This window comes from Kogia breviceps, chromosome 2, assembly GCF_026419965.1.
Source record: "Kogia breviceps isolate mKogBre1 chromosome 2, mKogBre1 haplotype 1, whole genome shotgun sequence".
NCBI classification, from domain to species: domain Eukaryota; kingdom Metazoa; phylum Chordata; class Mammalia; order Artiodactyla; family Physeteridae; genus Kogia; species Kogia breviceps.
Genome location: NC_081311.1, coordinates 201,024,588 through 201,044,907, shown reverse-complemented (window position 1 = coordinate 201,044,907; position 20,320 = coordinate 201,024,588). Strand labels below are relative to the sequence as shown.

Below are 20,320 nucleotides of genomic sequence, written 5' to 3'. Positions count from 1 at the left end.
AAGGGCGAGACCGAAACCATCACCCACCCCAGACTACAAATCACAAACGGTACCTCGGGGGAGGGTGGAGACTGGGACACACACCCCCCGCCCCCGAGTCTCCGAAGACACAGCGGGGGTCCCATCCGGAGTGGGGTCCCATCCTAGCTCCATCTGACTCAGAACTCGGGTTTCCCAGGCCAACTCCTGCTCCCGAGGGCAGCGTCAGGCACGGCGGTGCTCTGTGGCCGAGCGAGGCAGGAAAGGTGAGGAAGAGCCCACGTTTTCGCCGAACGGAATAGGCGCTGGCAGTTTTTTCCAAGAAACTATGTTGTGGCACAGGACAAAGAGACCCAACTGGCTAGACGCCCCAGTCATGGTGACGACACGGTGTTGAAGTCAGAGGAGCAAGATGGGGCAGGAGACAAACCGGGCCAAGATCGGAGCGCCAGAAATGGCTGGGGTTGCGGGGTCCAGGGGTCAGAGGCCTGCGGGCTATGCCCTCCCCAGTGGAGAGCAGAGGACCTCATCCCGCGCCTCCTAGAATGAAGCAGCAGGCCGCTGGGCTGGCGGCAGCACACTCACACCAGAGCCCGTCGGCTGGCAGACCGGATGACTCGAAGGCAGCCAGGTGCGGGGCCCAGCGTGCATGGGGAGTCGACGGCACCGTGCTGCTCCGGCCACTCGCGGACTGCCGTGTGCCACCCCTCCGATCTTCTCTTCTCACTACCCGCCTCCTCCTTCCCTTCACCAGCCCTGCCCCTCTTGGGCCACCGGTCACCCCCCGTGTCTCAGCAGCCGGGCGGGAGCCCCTCACCTGCTCCCCCAGTGACAGCCAAGGAAGCCGCTGGCTACCTGAACCAGGACCCAGCTGGAAGCTGCTCAGTGCTAATGTTTATTTATAAAGTTACATCCTAAAAACGTTTCTAATCAATAGTTTTAAACGAGATGTGTCCCGATGCGCCGAAAGGCCTCTCTCCGGGGCCAAGGAGACAGGGCGTGGAGAACTTCAGGGAGGCTCTGTTGGCTCAGCGGCGTGGCTGAGTTTTTCTTGCCCTTCCTGCAGCACCTGCCAGGACGGGGGCTCTCTGCCAGGACCCGCTCAGGCCTGGCCGCCGCGGCACCGGCGTGTGGGCCACTGGGAGCCCCTCAGACCCCCGGTCACTGGAGCCGACACGCAGGGTCACCCGGTTAGGCTTTCATCACTGCCACGAAGGAGGCCTGCGGGAGGAGATGGAGGGCTGGCGGCACTGCCCCGGTTGGAGGGGTGAAGGCCCGCCCTCACATCCTCCAAGGGCTGTCAGTGCAGCTCCGGCTTCTGGGCCCCGAGAAGCTCTGCCTGGGGCTCCCAGGGGAAGAGCCCAGGGCCCCTCGTGTCCCGGGGCACAGCCCAGCCTTCACGGTGGCCGCTTGGAGGAGCTAGGTGGGGGAATTAAGACCCAGGGCCCCAGGAGGCCCCAGGGCCCCAGGAGGCCCAGGGCAAGCAGAGTGAGCCGGGCCCTCCGAGGCCCCACACGCACCTCCTTGAGGAGCTGCCCCAGCATCTCCTGGCTGTGAATGGAGCGCCTGCGGGAGAAGACACCACTGTCAGCCCTCCGGGTCCCTCCCCGCGCACCTGGAGAGGCAGCCACGCTCCAGGCCCGTCTGCTCTCTAGACAGCGCACTCTCCTCCCACGGGCCTCTGGGCTCTGCTGGCGCGGGGAGAGCTGGGCTGTGCGGGGCAGGCGTGAGAACCAGGGGCGCTGAGACGCCGAGGACCACGGCCCCCCGACCGACACACACACACAGGCGCGGCCCCGGCGCCCCACCTGTCTATTCTGGTCTCTACGGTCACCGTGAAGGCCCCCTCTGTGTCCGGCAGGTAGGTGGAGGGCACGATCCAGTAGGTCCCCCCGGACAGGTGGCAGAGCCGGCTGACCTCCTGGGCGTAGCAGTGCGGCACACAGCTCAGCAGGGGCTCCTGCAGCAGCAAGGAGGGCGCATCCTGGCCCCCGCCGTCCGCTGGGACCTGGGGGAGGCCCGGGCTCAGACCGGGCGGCCTGCCCGTGGGCGGACCAAATCGGCTGTGCCCGCCAGGACGGCGAAGGTAAGTCCCCCGTCTCAGCCTTGGCTTTGCTCCCTTCCCAGGCAGCACTGCCCTGGGTTGGGAGCAGCCCGGTGCAGTCTGCTTGGACCTGGTTACGCACGCCAGGCCCCCGAAGCTGGACTCGCCACTCACCGGGGCCCCGGCACCCGAGGGCCCCGGCCTGGGGACCAGAAGAAGGCCTGCCCTCACGTCCTCCAGGGGCTGTCACTGCAGCCCCAGCTTCTGGGCCCCGAGAAGCTCTGCCTGGGGCTCTCAGGGCAAGAGCCCAGGGCCCCTCGGGTCCCAGGGCACAGCCCAGCCTTCAGGGTGGCCGCTTGGAGGAGCTAGGTGGGGGAATTAAGACCCAGGGCACCAGGAGCCCCCACTGCGCAAGCCCCTGCCCTGGGGCTCATCTCTTTGGCCCCGGCACTTTTTTCGAAGCGCCCGGGGAGTACCCCAGGGGTGGCCTGCGGTGGAGCAAGGCTCCAGAGCGCGTCCTCAGCCGTTGGGATCCTGAGGGCACAGAACCTTCTCAGGGAAGAGCCGACCCTCCCCTCCCCGACGTCGTCTGCACGGCAGGCTAAGCGCGCCCAGCCCTGTGACGGGCCCCTGACGGCACAGCGCCGGGCCATCCTCCAGCGCACGCCCTCCTCAGGCACCTGCCACTGCCCGAGCCCATCTGGAAGCGGGGCCCCCAGAAGGAGCAGGGGAGCCACACTGTCACCATGGGATCTGGGTTTGCGACCTCTGACCTCTGGCACTTCACCTCCCCGCCTCCTCCAGCTACACGTCCGCTAGGTGCATCCTGTTCACGAGCCGCACGGGAGAGGAGGAGCCGACGGAGGCCGGGGAAGGCGCTCGGGGCGGCGTCTGCGACTCCCTGGCCCTCGCCTGGCCTCCACGGCCTCCTGCCACCCGTGGGTAGAGCTTCAGGCCCACGTGGCCCCGGGGGGCGGGCTCTCCTCTGCGGGGACAAGCGGCACGCTTCCCCCAGTCCCCGAAGGCCACTCCACCCTCCTACTGCCCGGGATTCGGCCCCGCTCTCAGCTCCTCGCCCCCGGCCCCGTCTTCTCTTTCCGAGACCCTCGCTCGGCGGCGCGGCCGTCCGTCGCGTCTCTCAGCGGGTGCGGCCTCGCCTCCCTCCCTTTGCTGCTGGTCCCCGGAGCCCAGGCCCTGGCTGGCTCCAGGCTCAGGCAGGGGTTTGGGGCAGGGAGGACTCGTGCGGCTTCGGGGCGGCTCCCGCTGGACGACGGCATCCTCTGCGCCCCGCCGGGCCTCCCGGCCGGAGGTGCAGGGCTGGGGGCGGCTCAGGACACGGCGTGCAGTCGCTCTGAGCCCGGCCGAGTGGACGAGGGGCTGCCTGAGCGGAGCCGTGAGCCCCCGCGAGCTGCGGACTTTAGGAAGCCTAGAAACGAGTCTTGCGTGCGACCGGACGACGCGGACAGACCCCGGGGGGCCTCTCTCCCCGACCCCGGCTCACCCCACCCGGACGCCCGGGAGCAGGGGCGCCTGCCTGGAAGACGTGGAAGCCGATGGGGAGGCCCTCGTGGTCGCGGCGGTGCTGGCGCAGGGTGATGCGGACGCAGCGGGGGCCCGCGCCCTCCGGCACCGAGAGGGGGAAGCGGGGGTTGCTGGGGTAGGAGGCGAAGTTCCGGCTGCCCCCCGCCGTCCGGCCGGCTCTCCAGGAGCCCCGCAGCCTCACGGTCTCCCACTCGCCCATGGGCAGGGCCTCCCGGGGGGCGGCGCTCTGGGCTGCCGGCTGGATGGCACTGCCGGCGAGACAAACACGGGAGGCGGCCGTGGCGCGAAAGCACGCGGCCCTGCCCCCGTCGCCGGCCTGCCCGCCGCCCTCACCTGAGGGCGACTCTCCCGCTGGAGAAGACCCGGAGCAGGAACTGCCCCGGCGTGTCCTTCAGGTAGGTGCTGGGCACGGCCAGGTAGTAGCCCGGGGAGAGCTCACAGCGCAGGTGGACCTCGCGGTCGTACGCGTGGCACGCGGTGCCCGCCACGGGGGGCGCGGACAGGGCCCTGGGCAGGCTGACCCGCCGCTTCTCCACCTGCAGGGGGCGCCCGCGTGCACCCGTCACCGAAGCGCCGCCCTCGAGGCGCCCAGGCCTACGGGTGCCCCCCCCCCCCCGCCCCCCCGGTGAACCCGGGCCTTCCCCTCAGCCCCGGGGTCAGCGGCTCCGTCCCACACGGGGGCCCGCAAGTCCTCCCGCTCTGGGAGGAAACAGACAAATCTAGACAGGGCCGCGCCTGCGAAGGCAGGTGGCCGAGGCACCCTGAGGGCTGCCAGGCAAACGGCTGTCCAGCAGTTTCTGCAAGAGGAAAGGAACGCCGGGCAGGCCGTGGCCGCACAGGGACGGGGAACAGCGCGGGGTGAGTTGTCAGAGCCCGTCAGGACGCACGGGGTTAGAAACCCAGCAACTGGGCAAGGCAACGGGCAGCGCGGTCCTCTGTCGGCCACCCTCCCGTCCCCTCGGAGAGCAGGACAGGGGTCCCCGTCGGGAGCCACAGGCCTACGACCCTCAGACAATGCACGAGAGCACAACGTCCCCAGCCCCGTGTTGGGGCGAGGGACCGAGGGAGGGCCCGGGCTGCCCCCAGCAGCTCTCCTGCACCTCTGCCAGCTCTGCTAACGGCGGTCTCTGGGTAGCTCGCCTTTGGCCAAAGGGCACACCCCGGGCCAGGCGGAGGGAGGTGAGTCCCGTGGACTCCGATCTGAGCGGGGTCTGTGGGAGGACAGCCGGGGGGCGAGGGGCACGTCGGGGGCTCCTGGGGCTCTGGCCTCCTCACCCCTGTGCCTGCATATCCCACAGAGCGGGGTGCCGGGCCCGGGCGGGTTACCTTCCAGATGTGCAGGCCCACGGCCTGGTAGTCCCTGCCTGGGCGGCCGGCCGTGCGCAGCTGCGGTCTCTGCAGGACGGCCATGTATACCTCGCTGGGTTCGCAGACCCGCAGCCAGAACTTGGGGTTGCTGGGGAAGCCGCTGTTGTTCCGGCAGCCTCCCGCCGACTGGCCCTTGACCCAGGCCCCGGGCAGCTCCTGAGTGCGGCACAGCGCCCTTCCTGGGCGGGGCCCCCCACGTCAGCCGCAGGGACAGGGTCCCCCTCACGCCTCCTGCACTAGCGGGGGCAGCCCAGCCCACCCCGCCCGCCACCTGTTCCCCCAGGGCGGGTGGGGATGCGACCGTCGCTCCGCCCTGAAGAAAAGCCAAGGGGCAAGAGGGGTGCCCAGGCGCCCCGCGGTGGGACGCGGTGCCCGCTCACCCCCTGACTTCAGGGGCCAGTCCGTCCGGGCCACTGCATCCCCACGAGGCCTCCCTCCCCAGGGCGCAGGCCTCCCTTACCTGAGTAGAGGCTCTGCAGGTGGCCAGCCTCTGTGACGGGGAAGCCAATGGTGACCTCATCAAACTCCCGCAGAAACTCATCCTCCTCCACCCAGAACTCGCCCTCCTGCAGCTGCGACAGCAGCTCAGACTGGGCCGCCGGCTCCACCCGGCTCCACCCTTCGCCCCTGGAAGGAACCTCCCTTCAGCCGAGGCCTCCCGCCTGGGAGCGACAGCAGCGCCCCAGCAGCAGGGCAGGAGGCCCCCCTGCCGGGCTGAGTGGATGACAGGGGCGGGGTGGGGTGCCGTCGCGCTCTGCGACCCTGGGCCGGCGACGGGGGGCGGTCCCGGTCCAGGTCTCGAAGCTGAGCTGAGGACTGGGTGCAGGCGTTCCGTGGGTCTCTGTCACCCGCAGCCCGGCAGGGCATCCACCAGTCCGTGGGTGCCCTCAGGACAGGCCCCGACCGCCCCGGGTCGCCTGGGCCGCAGGGCCCAGCACTAAGCCGGCCTCAACAGGCCATCTGGGGCCGAGCAGAGAGCACGGTGGCCCACGAGCAGGAGAGCAAAACCAAACCCTGTCCTGACCACGGCCCGGCCTTGGACACCAGGCGCGCACGTGGTCAAGGTGGCTCTGGGCTGCCCCTCGGGCCCCGCACCCCTCCCCGCGCAAGACCAGCACGCTGACCCAGAGTGCACCCCGGCCCACACTCACCCCTCTCTCCAGGGCCCCTGCCAACATCGCCGGCCCCAGGGGTTCTGAATCCGAAGCAGCAGGATGCTCTGACCAGCCCGACCCCGGAGCTCTCGCAGATCCGAGACAATGAAAGCATGAAACTCCCCCAGCGCCCTGGTACCTGGGTGAGGAACAGCCAGGAAGTCCTCAAACCGAGCGGACGCACAGGTCCACCTCCTTCCCTGGGACGACCCAGCCCACCCAACTGCGGCGGCACAGGCACCGGGGTCCCCGCGGGCCACCAGGGGCTCCTTTCCTGACCGCTGCAGACAAGTCAGCTCAGCAGTGGCCTTATGCGGCGTGAGTCACAGTGAAGGACCTGGCTTTAGACTCTGGCTCGGCTGCCACCAGGCCTGGCCTGACAAGTCATTCCCTCCTCTGGGCCTCGGTCCCCGCTGAGGATGACGAGGGAGGTTCTCAAAGGGGCCGCTCCGAACACCGTCACGGGCGGGTCTGCGACGCCAGAAACTAGAGAAACCTCTTCTCGGTGAGGCCTCCTCAGGTGTCAGGGGCGTCAAGTAGTGTCTGAGCAGAAACCGTTGGGGAGGGCTGGAGGCCCGCGGGAGACCCTCCACCCGGCCAGAGGCCTTGGGACAGACAGGCGCAGAAGTGGAGGGGCCAAGCAGAGACTGGTGGGAGGGCGGGTGGCGGTCCAGACGCGGGGAGAAACTCCTGGAATGTCTTTAGGCGCTTTGCGTGGAAAGGCAACGGAGCCGCCACTCTGGGTGTCCCGCCCACGTCCCCAGCCCCCCGCCGCTTCGGTGGGTTCCAGCTGCTCTCCACCTTTGCCTGGGGGCTCCCCCAGAGCCTGAAGGGCCTCGAATTAGCCCTACGCCACCCCGGGGGCAGCTGATGCTATACAGGCCACCCTCGGAGGCAGCGTCTCGCACAGCGTCCCAGCACAGCACTCTGTGGGCTCCCGTCACCCCCAAAGTGTGCTTCCCCAACCCCATCCTGAGGTCTGCAGGTGGGCAAACCAGACCGGGGCTGTGCTAGCCCTCACGCACGTGCCGGGCAGCGCAACGGTCAACACGTGGCAGTTTATTTTGATGTTCTTATTCTTCGGACAAAAATCCCATTATGAAAATAATCCTAAACATGAAAACGATTGTGCATAAAGATGTCCACTGCAATGTTATTTATAACAGCATGAAATCGGAAAGACCTTAAATAGCCACCATTAGGGGAAGGATTAAGAAGAGCACAGCAGATACACTCATAAAATACGACGTTGACAAAGTTTACACAGCAACACAGAGAATGGTATGTAACATAGAATATAAAACACATACATCTTTTTGAAAAAAAAAAAAACTGAGAAAGGGGACTAAAAAGTCAAAAGTAGTCAAGTCTGAGTGACTTTTTTCTTTCAACGGATTTCTTTCAATGAGCAGACGTATTACTAAAGCGAAAACCTGAGTGTCGATTTTGCCAGGTTACCAGCTGGGCCAGAGATGGTGCCACCACCTGGTTCCCAGTGACCCCAGTACAGGCTCCCGTCTCCCCACAGGGGTAAGCCCTGGTCAAGGGAAAAAGGGACACTTCCCTCCGGAGAAGGACGGTCAGTAGGGAAGGTCACGCACTCAGACACCAGCTCCGAAGGCCCAGCTTTCCACTTAGTCCGTATAGGACAGTAAAAAGCTCCGTACAGGAGGCCGAGAGGGCTCAGGCGTGAAGGCCTGCCATGCCGCCGCCCGCTCCCGTCCTACCTGTTCTGGGGCTGAGCACCGAGCAGCTCAGCAGACAGCGGTCCTTCAGGCTGAGCAGCTGCCGACAAGTCCTGCGTTCCGCGGCCCTGGGCCTGTCCTGCTGGCCGCCGCTTCCCGCCATGTCCTTCAGGCTCCACCTTTCGGCCAGGCCACCAGTGAGGTCCACCAGGGCGTCAGCCACCTGTCCGGCCCACAGGTGCTCATAGGACCCGTAGACCCTGGGGAGACAGCCAGGAGGGCGTGAGGCTCCGGCACCAGCCCCCTGCCCCTCTCCCGTCCCCTGTGGGGCACCAGCGGGAGGCGGGCACAGAGGCTGTGAGCTCCCACTCCTGCGTCTCTCACGACCGAGGCCCGAGGCCCCGCCAGCGGCAGCGGGGAAGGGCTCGCTCCCACCGCGGAGGCCTGCCTGCCGGCCCAGCGCCTTTCAGTACGGCCATCTGCACACTCGGGGAGGAAGTCCCTGGTCTCAGGACTACGATAAACGAGCATGGTATCTCGGTGGCCTCATTCCTTCCCAGCAACCTGCACAGAGGCCGCCTGTCCCCAGTGGTGACACAGATAGACGGAGACATTTCTCTCGTTTGGTTTGAGGAAAGAGAGAGGAAAACACACACCCTCTTTCTGGAGGCGAGGCCTTCATGCCCGACTTTGAAATGAGGGCAGGGAAAGAGGGGAGAGCAAACCACAGGCCAAGGCTCAGAGTTTCTGTCTCTGGACGGGTCGCCCCACCCAGGACTGGCCACCAGTCCCTAGCTGCTGACAAGGACGCTGCAGCCCAGGGCGAGCAGATGTGCTTCCCGGGCCCCCAGCCCGCCTGGCCCGGCCCCTCCGCCCCCAGCGTGCGTACTTGGCGTAGACCTTCTCCAGTAAGGGAAGCCAGAACACATCCTCCCTCTGGCACCGGGAGAAGCAGAGTCTCCCTGCAAGACAAGGCAGACGGTCATCTATGGTCACCTCCACCCAGCGTCCAAACTGCCAAACTCGACAGGTGAAGGAGCCGCGGTACGTCTGGTCGAGCCAGCTCGGCTGTCCCGGAGGAAAGACCTGCCGCGCGTGGGGAGAGGCAAAAGAAGACGGTGAGAGATGCCACCACGCGGCGCGCTCCCAGCATCCCGAGCACAGCGTGACCGCATTGAACCGTACCCTCCCGTCCCGCAAAGGATTCCACCTCCCCCGACGCCTGGCTGGCAGTGCTTGTGCAAAACCCGCTCACTGGACAGAAGACGAATAGACCTTTCAATAAAAGATGCTATAGGGCCACACTGAGGGAGCCGACTGTCTCCCAGAGGTCAAAGTCGACCATTATGTCCTAGTGTCCCCAATAAGCACGTGACCTGAATCCAAAACAAATGTGACTTTTATAGGCCTGAGTGACCCAGTTCTCGACAGAGTGGCTGGTGGCAGGTCACCATAGGCACAGCGACCCCCTGGCTGGAGCCTGGGACCTCAGAAACCCTGACAGTGCCCGGCCCGCTGTTCACTGCTGGGTTTGTGATTCTGGCCTAATGCTGAGAGACAGGACGGGCTCTGGACCCAGATAGCCTCGTTTGGGCCTGGCTCTGCCCCTTACTAGGTGGGAACATGACAACGGTTTTAGTGCCCTCGTTTGTGCCAGCAAGTCCTGTAAGAATGAAAGCCAGCAACTGGGGTGGGCTTAGCACAGGGCCTGGGACATGGGAGCAGCTTGGAGAGGGGTCACCACCGTCAACACTGCTGCCTGTGTCGGTGACACTTAGCGAGGCCGTGAGGGCTCCTGGGGAAGGAGTCTGACAGGCCTTCTATAAATGTGGTACCCGCTTAGCATCGGAAACAGTTTTAATCACCTTTTGCCAATTTATATTCAAAACCTGTTAAAAAAAAAAGCAACCGCAAGTAGCTAGGAAGCTTACTCCAAAGCAGCACAGGACCTCTCCGCCAACCCTTTCCTACCCTGGGCTGGCGTGTTTGTCTTTTTATTCCCAATGCCTGCCTGACCCAGGGCTCAGGAGATGGCAGAGCAGGGCAGAAAGCACCCCTGCTGGCCCCTGCGGGAGGGGGTCACTGTGTCTGTGCCTCAGAGCCCCCGAGGGCCGAGCCCCACAGAGCAAGAGCCTGGCTGCCTCCTGCTTCCTTCCAACGCGGGCAGACAGGAAGCAAGGGTCGGAGAGGAAGCAGCACTGTGGCAGACACCTGGTCCATGAGGTGCTGGCTCTTCTGCAGGGCGGCGCAGGCGCACAGGAACCAGCAGTCCCCTAGCAGCCCTTGCTTCACCTGTCCTTCCGGAGCGCAATCTGCAAACAGCTGGGGCATAGCGCAGATTTCCTGAAATAAAGAAAATCGTCCAGAATTACTTCCTGCCTGTGGCTAAGCTTTGAAACTAAGAACACGGGATCTGTGTGACAGAGGCTGGGGAGGAGTTTTTCTGGTCATCCACATTGCCTATGCCGGGGCGCGAAGCGGCTGGCTTCTTGTAGCCAGTAGCCATCAGCCCCTCCTGGCTTCAGGTCATCGCATCCAACTTAGATTCCGGGGTCCCTGTCTCTGTGCACCTTCCTTAACTGGCAAAACTCCCAACTCTGGATGAATCCTACCCCACCTTTCATAAAACAGTGCAATGTTGGTCTAGAAAACGGTTTCACTTCAAATTCAGAAAAACAAGTGTCAAGTGGGTCCTCTATTCTGTTTCTCTAAAAGGCTCAATTTTCCACACCCCAGACTAGTTTACCCCTTCTTCTTCCTCCTTCTCTTCTCAAAACACCCTCGCCCCTCTGAGCGGATGGCCTCACCTGAAGCTCCATCAGAAGCCCCTGACCTCACCCCGTTCCTGCCTCAGTATCTGAGCCCTCCCATGATCCCCACTTCCCTCCTTCTCTGCAGGCAGGATCCCACCAGCATAAGGCATAAGGAGAGGATGTCTCCTCTTCTCTAAGATACTGTCCCTGGGCACTATTTCCCCTCTAGGCCTGTCACTGACCGACTTCTCGAAAGAGCTGCTGCCCCTACTTCCTCCCTCCGGCTCCTTGCAACACCTTGTGGCTTCTGAGCCAGCCATGCCCCCAAAACCGCTTTTATCAATGTCACCTCCGTTTTGTCGCCTCCAACGGGCATCCTCTGTCCTCGTCTTTCCCAACACTCGGCAGCATCAGAGCAGTGGCTGCCCCTGCCCCCAGCAGTCCTCTCCTGGCTTCCATGACTCCAAGGGCTTCTGGCTGTCCTTTCCCCTCACTGCTTGCCACTTCTCAAGTCTACCTGTCAAGGCACCTGCGGTTCCTCAAGGCTCAGTTCTAAGACGGCTCTTCTTCTCTGCCCATACTTCCTCCTGAGATACCCTTCCAGACCCTGGACGGCAAGCCGTCTGTTACAGTCCCAGCTCCCAGGGGAGCATCTAGCCCAGGTCTTTCTGAGCTCCCGGCTCTCATATCCGCCTGCCCACTGTCAGCTCCGCTTGAACCTGTGAGAGCAAAACCCAAGCCTACATTTCCACCCTTAGCTCTCCCCCACCTCCCAGTTTCCCCAGCACATCAACCTGGACCATCATCCCCCCAGGTGCTCAGGCTAGAAATCTAGAAGTTATTCTTGGTCCCTCTTTCATCCTCACCATCTACTTCCAATCGGTCACTAAGACAAACTTGGGTCTCAGACCTACCTCTGCCACTTCTTAGTTCTGAGACCTTGGGCAACCTTTTGACTTAACATTGGTTTACTGATCTGTAAAATGGATACAAGTACCAACCTTATGGAATTATTAGGTGGACTAAATAAAATCAAGAGCATAAATTCTGTGCACATAGAATACCTAGCCTTGCTGGCATATAATGAGCATTATGTAAATATAAGTTTCTCTTCCCATTTCCTGACCACCATGAACCCAGCTCTAGTTTCCAATCGGTCGCTAAGACCTATCAATCCCCCCTCCAAAATATCCCTCAAATACATCCACTCCGAAGCCCCATCCCAACGGCTGTCACACTAATCTGAGCTCCTTCATCTTTCTCCAGGACCACTGCAATGGCCACCTGCATTCTTGCCCCAACAATCCATTTCACACCTGGCAGTAAGAGTGAGCTTCTTAAAACATAAATCAAATCGAATCACTCCTCTACTAAAAACATTCTAATGGCCTCCCATTGTCCCTAAAATCCCCCCCCCCACTTTTTTTTTTTAACCCAAATTCCACCGGCATGGCTGATCAGGCTCTTTGGCCCTTGGCACCTCCATGACAAATAGGCCCTCTCAGTGTTGCCCACGGAGAGCACCTCAACAGCCAGAGCCAGGTCTGGCCTTCTTCCAGGGCTGGTGCACGCAGATGTCCCTACTAATACTGCATACACTCAGGGAGAGACTGTTCCTTGGACAGTCTTATTCAGCTGATACACCATTTCTAAAGATATCAGCATAGCACTAGGCCAGAGCATCCCTCTAAACTGCCACCTTAAAATAATTACATCTGAAAGTGCAAGTGCACGAGGTCCAAGACAGGAACGTGCAGAGCAAAACGGCTTTGCTTTGTAGGCTCAGCCTGGCCCTTCCAGAACAGCATGAGAAACAGAACGAGACCGCTTGTGGCCAGAAGAGCCATGCAGACTAGCTCTTCAAAGCAGACGCAAGTGGGGCTGAGTTTGCGTCTGTTAAAACGCCCCTCTCGCTGTGCGTTGAATCTCCTCTTGAATGGAGCTCTCGCAGGTAGGGGCCGTAAACTCGGGTCCAGCACACCCCGAGTGGGCTGGGGAGGGGGCTGGGAGTCCACTCAGGAGGACAGCGGCGGCAGACCCTGCCGACCGCCGTGCACCCAGCCCCGGCTAACCCCAGCCGCCGCGCTCGCACCCCTGCAGGAAGGAGCGCCTGGAGGCCTGGCGCGAGACCCGTGAGACCCGCGCGCCCCCCTGCCCCACCTGGGGCCGCCTCCACGTGATTTCCTCCCGGAACTCGGCCAGCGGCGTGGAGAAGCTGGAGAAGAGCGAGGAGTCCGAGGCCGGGAAGGCAGCGTCCCGGAAGAGCTCCCTGGCCGGCGCCCGCATCTTGGGCACCCCGAGCTCCCATCTGCTGCTCGCGCCCCGGTGCCGAGCGCAGCCGAGGGGGCGCGCAGCCCCGGAGGAAGCGCGAACCGGCCGCGGTCCCGCCTGCCTCGCGCCTCCTCCGTCCGGCCCGGCCCCCCAGCCCCGATGGACCCACAGTACCACCCGGCCTCGGTGCCCGCCCGCTCCGTCGCCCCGGTAACCGTCGATCTAGGCTGCAGCCAACCAGGCGCGTAGCTCCTGATCACATGACAGAACGGCCCAATCCCACTTGAGCGTTGGGAAGCCCGCGCCAGATTCCCAGCCCCCAGGGGGCGTGGCTCTCGAGCTAGGCTCCCGCGAAGCCGGGTTAGTCCCCGTGGCTGCACTTCTCTTTCCAGGGCCGGGGGGCTCGGAGGTGTCTCAGCCGAGACTCACACCTGGGAGGCCGGCAGCGTCTTGTCCTCAGGCCGGTGTGGTTCGGGTCGGGGCGTCGGGACTGCCTCCTGAGGCTGAAGGGACCAGAGAGGCAGTCTCGGCCGAGGTCAGGCCACGAACTACAGGTCCCAGCATGCCGCGCTGCCTCCAGAATGCACTTCTTCCGGCGGGGGTGGTGGGTCCGGCCACCTGGTGTCGGGAGAGCCAATGAGAGACTCGGGAAGGGGAGCTGAGGGCCGTCAGGGACCGTGTGGTGTCCGCCACTGTTGTGGTTGTGTGCTGGGGTTCTGGGGAATGTTACGGCCCCGGAAGGGCCTTCCCAGGCCTGGGAGGCTGTCTCAGGGCAGGCTGGGATCAGAGGGGCTAGATCCTGAGCCCGGCAGGCGATGAGGCTGGAGCATCCTCCTGGTCCCCAGATGGCCGGGCATCTGGTCCTGGTGGGCTGGACAGTGACCCGCTGGAGTTGCGGTTATAGCTCATGGCCGCTCAGTGCTGCGGGTTGGTGAGGGCAGTGACTTAAGGATTTGCTCAAGGATTCACCTTTGCTGCAGGAACCTGCCCTTCCCCGTCCCCATTCCCAGGAAGGAAGGCAGGCAGCCAGCCAGAGGCGTATTCTCTGACTGCCTCTCCAAGCCTGCTTCACTGTGGCTGGAGCCTTCACAGAGGGCCGCACAGGGGAGGAGATGGGGTGGGGTGGGGCACAATCCTTCTAGGACAGCTCTCTGATACCTACTAGAGCTTCTCAGATTTTGTAATCCCAGGCCGCTTTTGCCCAGCCTCCCAGATAGGAAGGGTGGTCAGAGCGAAGCCCTTCTGCAATCTGATCCAAAAAGTCCCTACTGCTGATGAGAAACGGAGCCTGGTCCAAGAGCCCCTGCCCCGACCTTCTTGCTCCAGAGCCCCAGGTTGCTGTGACAGCTGCGGCTTCTCCCTCTGAGAGGCCCAGCAAGGCCTGCATGAGTAGCAGCTGCTAGTGGTGGCATGATATGGGCTATCTTGACCCCACCAGGCCCCAGACCCCTGGTTTGGAGGCCTAGGGTCCTCATCTCTGCTGAAGTTCTAGAGAAGGGAGTGACCGCATCGTCTGACATCTCTCTCTGGGGTGCTCACTTCATGACCCTTCATCCCCGTGGTGCTAACTCTCCCAGCAGATGTTTATGGTAGGCTGGAGGCTGCACCGTAGCTGGATAGAATCAGGAATGGCCTGGGCTCTGCTTCATGTGGGTGTCCTGAAGGACTAAGAGGAAAATTTCCCTGACCTGGGGTGTTGGGCAACTGGTCTGCTCCAGGTAACACACTGGGGTGGTGGGCAGCGAGCTGGGGCCAGCCCAGGATCTGGAGTCTAAGTGGGGGCCTCTGCTGTGCCACTTACCCGGGCTTGCAAGCTGTGTAGAGCAGGCAGTTTCCCGCGGGCATGTCGGTGTTCAGAGCTGGGCGCAGGCCCAGAGAAGGGGCCGGGAGACAGTTGATGCTGCGTAGGCAGCAGCCCAGGTCTGCAGTGTTGGTTTGTGACCAACACTGAGATGGCATGAAGGCAGCTCTCCTGTCGGCCCGCAGGCACAGCTCCTCCTGGGCCACACTTACCCGACAAGCCCTGTGGTGCCATTCCCCACCTCTGGGTGCAGAGATGACCCCTTGGCCAATTAGCAGTAGTCCCCTCTCCCTCCTGGGCCCACCCCCCAGCCCTGTGCAGAGTGGAGCCTCTGGCTTGTGGGTATCAGGAGGCGTTGGAAGCAGCCTGGGGTGGGAAAATGAGGAGGTGTTCTGGGGGCAGCTGGTGCAGAACCCCAGTCTCCACAACCGCAGGTCCTGGGATGGGCGGTTATTTAGAGTCTGATCTCAGGGCCCTCGCTGTAAGGCGGGAACATCAGCTCCATGTCACAGCGCTGTTTGATGGTTACAAGCGAGACATCGGGAGGCCCCGTGGAGCTGGAAGAAGGATGGGCCTCGGGCCCCTCAGGTTAGGAAGCTCTTGAGGCGCGTTCTCAGTTACATTGACGCGTCTGAATTGCAAGGCAGTTCCAGGCCCACAGGACAGTGAAGGCCACACGCCCCACCCCAGGCAGCCCGAGACTGACTCGTGTCCCGGGCCTGCGGGCCGTGGGGTGCCTGTCCCTCTGAGCAAGCCCTTCTCTCTGGGACTCTCCTCCTGAGCGGACGGGACAGGTGGGAGGTCCCCTACCTTAGCGAGGCCCTGGGCCCGTAGGACCAGCCCCCACCACGCACATCCCAGAGCTAACTCCGGCCTCTGAGCGTTGAGAGACGGTGGGAGTACGGGCGTCCGCCCCAGCGGGGCCCGGAGGAATGCAGAGCAGTAGCCCAGGGCCCCCGAGCCAGGAGCACCCTGAAGTCGCCTGAGCGAGAATCACTGGAAACCTGGCCCTGCTGGGCGGCTGTCCCAGCTGCTCTCTGGGCCCGTCTCCAACTGCAAAGCCTACAGCGCAGGGGCCCTGGGGTGGGCTGAGGATTAAGTGAGAAACAAGGCTGGGCCTGGGTCAAGGGGCAGGCAGTGAGGGCCACGAACGTGGACTGTTCCTCTGTGGGATGGTCTTAGCTGGCGCGGAGTGGGAGTGGGTTCTGGAAGCGTGGGTCTCTCCCCTGCCCCCGTCTGAAGGTTCCAGCTGAAGGAATCTCCCGACGCAGGGCTGGAACAAAGTCATCTGTGTCTTTCCTGCAACCCGCAATCAGTTCAACAGAAGTGAGGAAGGTTCCACCCCTGAGGGCTTGAAGGCTCAAATGCATTTAACAACGATGAGATGTGGAGTTTGTATGATCCTCACGCATCTCAGGTAGGTGTCACTGTCCCATTTTACAACAAAGAACCTGAACTTCAAAGGGAGGAGGTGGCAGCCCAGGACCCCACAGCTATACGTGGGACGGAGCCAGCATTCCGGAACCAGGCAGGCCTAGGTCGCTTTGCTTGCTGATAGAGGAATGGATTCTTTTGGGGTGATGTTTTAGATTAAGTTTTGGGTTTTTTTTTTTTTTAACCTCATTGGTAAAAATAATACATGCTCCTTATAGGAATTTTCCCCCTTAACTACTGCTCCAAAATGGTCATGTGTTCTTAAATTTTACTTTGAACACAATACAGGTAATTTCTTCCTTGACTTCAGTCCTCCGAGGTGACCATATTTCCAGAGCGGGGTAGTTTCGGCACTGCGGGCGTTGCATTCACTTCAGGTCGTGGAGTCTGTCCCTCTCTGCTTGCTCGTGCGTTTCTGAACAAGGGAGGTTTATCTGGGCCCAGGTGGGCGGGCGGTAGCGCTCTCAGCACCCTGCCCTGTGCCCGTTGGAGCCCCCGTCAGATGCTGGGCTAACCCTGTGGGCAGCCTTTGCACATCCCATGTTCAGGGTCCTTGCCCTGCTCTTGGCCTTCATCCTCCCAGGGTCTGCTCAGTGATTATTTAGAGAGAAAGTGAAGAAAACAAAAACCAAAACTCCCTTAGCAGCTGACATCAGACTGCTCTTGGTGAAAGGACAGCCTGTGTTAGGGTGCGCGGGTTACTAGGGAGGCTGCCTGGGGCGCGGTGGCCCAGCCCGGTCAGGGAGGTGTGATGGTGAGTAGAGGGGGGCAACGGCTAAGGAAAGGAGGCTGGAGTTGCGGATGTGTCGAGCGAGTTTGCCTTGATCGGTCTGAGCTTCTTTGTGCGGCCCAGTCTTTCCGTGACCCCGGGTCTTGGGCGAATTCTACGGCTTCGCTTTTCCTGTGTACTTCTTCCCCTTTGTAAGGCCCTCTGCTGACGCCGGGAGCGCTCTTTGTCTGAGGCTCCGATCCGTGAGTCCCGTCTTCACTGTGACCATTCTTCTTGGTTTGCATTTTTTTTTTTTTTAAATTTAAAAAGTTGTCCCTTTAAGAAACTTCCAAGGTCTCTGACTGGTTCTTTTTCCTGACTGCCGGTCATCTCACAGGTGCCTATTCCTGTCTTAGGGTTTATTTCAAACCACCCCCACCCCGCCATTGTGTGGCTGAGACGTTAGTTCGGTTCTGATTCCTTTGTTAGCCCTGCTTCCCTGGGGGTCAGTTTGGGCCGGTGAGTGTTGGCCGTCGTGCATGTGGTCGGTGCTGTCCTGGGTGGGTGCTTGACTGGGCGTTATCTTTACATCTGAAGTTCCACCCAAGGCATCTGGCCTGAGAGAGGCGGACTTACCCCCAGTAAGTCCCAGTAAGAGTGGGGGAGGGGAGAGAAGCGCCCCCAAGGCGAGTCTGGACCGCACAGGACACGGCTTGAGGGACTCAAGACACCCGTACCTGGACTCCAGAGAGGCTCCAGGCAGCGCGGGGCTCTACGCGCAAACCCTCACGCGGCAGCTCTCCGCAGCCGTCTCTCCTCGCTGCCCCACATTCTTGGCCCCGGCGGATCCGATGCTCACGGCCACTCCCATCCCCATCCTGGACATCAGCCCCCTCGGCCCCACTCTCCTGCCTGACTGCTCCCTTCTCCGTCCCGTACTGCCGCTGGCCGAAACCCCCACCTCCACGCACCTGGCAGGAGCGGACAGACGTGGCGCGCGGCCCCAGCGCGTCTGACTGCTGGGGTGAGCCCCTTCACAGCCCCGCCTCTGGCGAGGTGCTTTTGTCCATCAGCACGGGACCTTGAGGAACAAGAGACAGGAAGCCCACACCCCCGCCTGGCCTGAAGCGGACACAAGGCACGAGTGAGAGATAAAACTTCGTCATTTAAAACACTGGTATTTTAAGGACTTCCCTGGTGGTACAGTGGTTAAGAATCCACCTGCCAACGCAGGGGACATGGGTTCAAGCCCTGGTCCGGGAAGATCCCACATGCCGCGGAGCAACTAAGCCCGTGCGCCACAACTACTGAGCCTGTGCTCTAGAGCCCGCAAGCCACAGCTACTGAAGCCCACGCACCTAGAGCCCGTGCTCCACAACAAGAGATGCCACCCCAATGAGAAGCCCGTGTACCGCAACGAAGAGTAGCCCCCTCTCGTTGCAACTAGAGAAAGCCTGCGCGCAGCAACAAAGACCCAACACAGCCAAAAATAAATAAATAAATAAATTTAAAATAAAATAAAATAGGGCTTCCCCGGTGGCTCAGTGGTTGAGAGCCCGCCTGCCGATGCAGGGGACGCGGGTTCGTGCCCCGGTCCGGGAAGATCCCACGTGCCGCGGAGCCGCTGGGCCCGTGAGCCGTGGCCGCTGAGCCTGCGTGTCCGGAGCCTGTGCTCCGCAACGGGAGAGGCCACAGCAGTGAGAGGCCCGCGTACCGCAAAAAATAATAATAATAAAAAATAAAATAAAATAAAACGTTGGTATTTTAAAGCTGTTTGTTGCCAGAGCACAGACATCAGCCCCAGAATAGGTGTGAGGCTGTATCAGGACATAGGATGCAGGCTGGGGGCTGGCACGGGCCCATCACTGGAAGCTGTGGTATGCAGCCACAGAACATTTGGCAAAACTCAACCGTGACGACCCATGAGGCAAACCATGTCCAAAGTAACTCACAGGTCTGGTGGAAGAGGTTGGGAAACCCTGGCAGCCTGTGTTGGTCACAGGATGCGTTTGGCAAGCTACCACAAGGAAGAGAGAGGCTGAAAAAGCCTTCCCAGCTCGCAAGCTGGGAGGAAAAGGAATGGAGAAGGGCAGGAATGCAGGGACTCATGGGGTTGGGAGGCCACCTGCTCATCCCAGAGGGCAGGACAGTGTGGCAAGGACACCACCGAGGTGTGGCTGTCACTCCGGTGCTTGCTTCCGAGCCTTGCAAAGTCGGGCGAGGCTGGGGGTGGAGAGAAGCACGCGCCTCGCATGTGGCTGCACGCCCACAGAGGCCACGTCAGGACCTTGGGGGACCACAGTGCTTTGGGGAGTTGCCCTGCCAAAGAAACAAGGAGGCTGGGACTAAAAAGTCTGTGACTAGAGACTTGAAAATGGCCTTGGTGGGGAAGAGGCCGAGGAAGCAGTTCAGCCCCCAAAGAGGGCTTGGCCAATGCCATGATCAGGCGTGGCCAGTTAGACAGGAGGACGGACCCTTCCCAGGGCACAGCCAAGGGCCACGGGGAACCCAGGACTGGGGAAGCCTGGCCCAGGATGGGGTCCCTGGCGGGCCTCTAACACCGCTACGGGGTGGGGGCTGCCGGCCCCCCGTGTTTCTCCCTCTGCAAGGGTGTCGCTGCTGCTGCCGCCCTGTCCCTGTTCCCCGCGGCGGGTGACTGGCCTTCCAGCTCACGAGTGGCTGGGCCGAGTGGAGCCCCACCTGGCCCTGGTGCTGGGACAGGCCCCCGAGACCTCGGGCCGTGACTGGATGGGGCCAGGTCACCTCCTGGCTGGGACAGGGGGGTGCGGTGGAGGGGTTGGATCTCGAGTGCGGGAAGCAGAGTCAGTGGGACATCTGGTGACCCGGTGGCCGGTTGTGGCAGGGCCAGGGTTGCTGGCCCACCATTTGTGGCCCTCCCACGCCCTGGCCCCTTGGGTAGAGGGGGGCGCTCTGTGAGTGGGTCCGGCCAGTGGGTCAGGGCGTGTAATCCTGGCGGGAGACCCACAACCAGAGGTGTGCTGCTCCGTGAGCCCAACCCCGCGGGCAACCGGGAGGAGCGGGGCCCGATCGCTGCCCTTTGTCGTGGTGGCTGCATCAACCCCAGCGCCCACAGCTCAGCCATCCTTCGTGGCGATGCCCCAAGTGGGGTGCCCAACCTCACTTCCTCTTCCAAGCCCCACCAGTACCTGCAGCCTCGACCGCACCTGGGCTTGCAGACCTGCCTCCTCCTCCATCCCCCAAAGTCACACTCACCTCTTCCTTTACTCCAGTTTGGAATGGGGGGACCACTGCTGAGAAAGGCCCACAGCAAGGGTGGTGACAAGTGGCCTCCTGGCTTTGGTGTTTGGGGGTCCGGGGCGGGGCTGGCGAGGGGGGAGGATGCCACTGGTCCTCAGACCCCCAGGGCTGCCGGGCCGGCTCAGGGCTTCCGAGGGCAGAGCGGGACGGTCGTGGGGGCCGGGGGCAGAGAAGAGGCTCAGCCTTACCCAGCCCCTCCGGCCTCTGTCCGGGAGCCCGCGTGTCTGGCGGTGACCAGCTCAGGACCCCGCCCCACGGCAGCTGGGTGAGTGTGAAGCAGCTGGGACAACAGGCCAGGAGG

The 20,320-nt window shown here is 62.4% G+C and overlaps 1 protein-coding gene across 3 annotated transcripts; it reads right to left on the bottom strand.

The window, feature by feature from the left end:
* Positions 1 to 831: 831 nt before the first annotated feature.
* CAPN10 (calpain 10) lies at positions 832 to 12,965 on the bottom strand. Of its 3 annotated transcripts, none has more exons than XM_059053728.2 (12): positions 12,686 to 12,965; positions 9,984 to 10,115; positions 8,662 to 8,858; positions 7,815 to 8,032; positions 6,085 to 6,226; positions 5,394 to 5,560; positions 4,892 to 5,112; positions 3,899 to 4,101; positions 3,558 to 3,813; positions 1,788 to 1,987; positions 1,500 to 1,545; positions 832 to 1,200 (listed from the first exon to the last, which is right to left on the bottom strand). In XM_059053728.2, exons 1-12 carry the CDS (start codon positions 12,809 to 12,811, stop codon positions 1,171 to 1,173), a joined length of 1,938 nt encoding a protein of 645 aa, XP_058909711.1. In that variant the 5' UTR covers positions 12,812 to 12,965; the 3' UTR covers positions 832 to 1,170. The 3 variants fall into 3 exon arrangements, with proteins under 3 accessions (XP_058909711.1, XP_058909710.1, XP_058909713.1); XM_059053727.2 differs by having other exon boundaries at positions 3,525 to 3,813; positions 12,686 to 12,951; XM_059053730.2 differs by lacking the exons at positions 3,558 to 3,813; positions 3,899 to 4,101 and having other exon boundaries at positions 12,686 to 12,951.
* Between the last annotated feature and the right edge of the window lie 7,355 nt (positions 12,966 to 20,320).

Coding starts and splice junctions, on each gene's coding strand:
- CAPN10 (XM_059053727.2), bottom strand. CDS start 12,811: ATGCGGGCGCCGGCCAGGGAGCTCTTCCGGGACGCTGCCTTCCCGGCC. Junction 5,561..6,084: donor CAGGGGCCCTGGAGAGAGGG/GTGAGTGTGGGC, acceptor GGTTCCTTCCAG/GGGCGAAGGGTGGAGCCGGG. Junction 1,988..3,524: donor CTCCCGGGCGTCCGGGTGGG/GTGAGCCGGGGT, acceptor GGCCTCCCCCAG/GTCCCAGCGGACGGCGGGGG.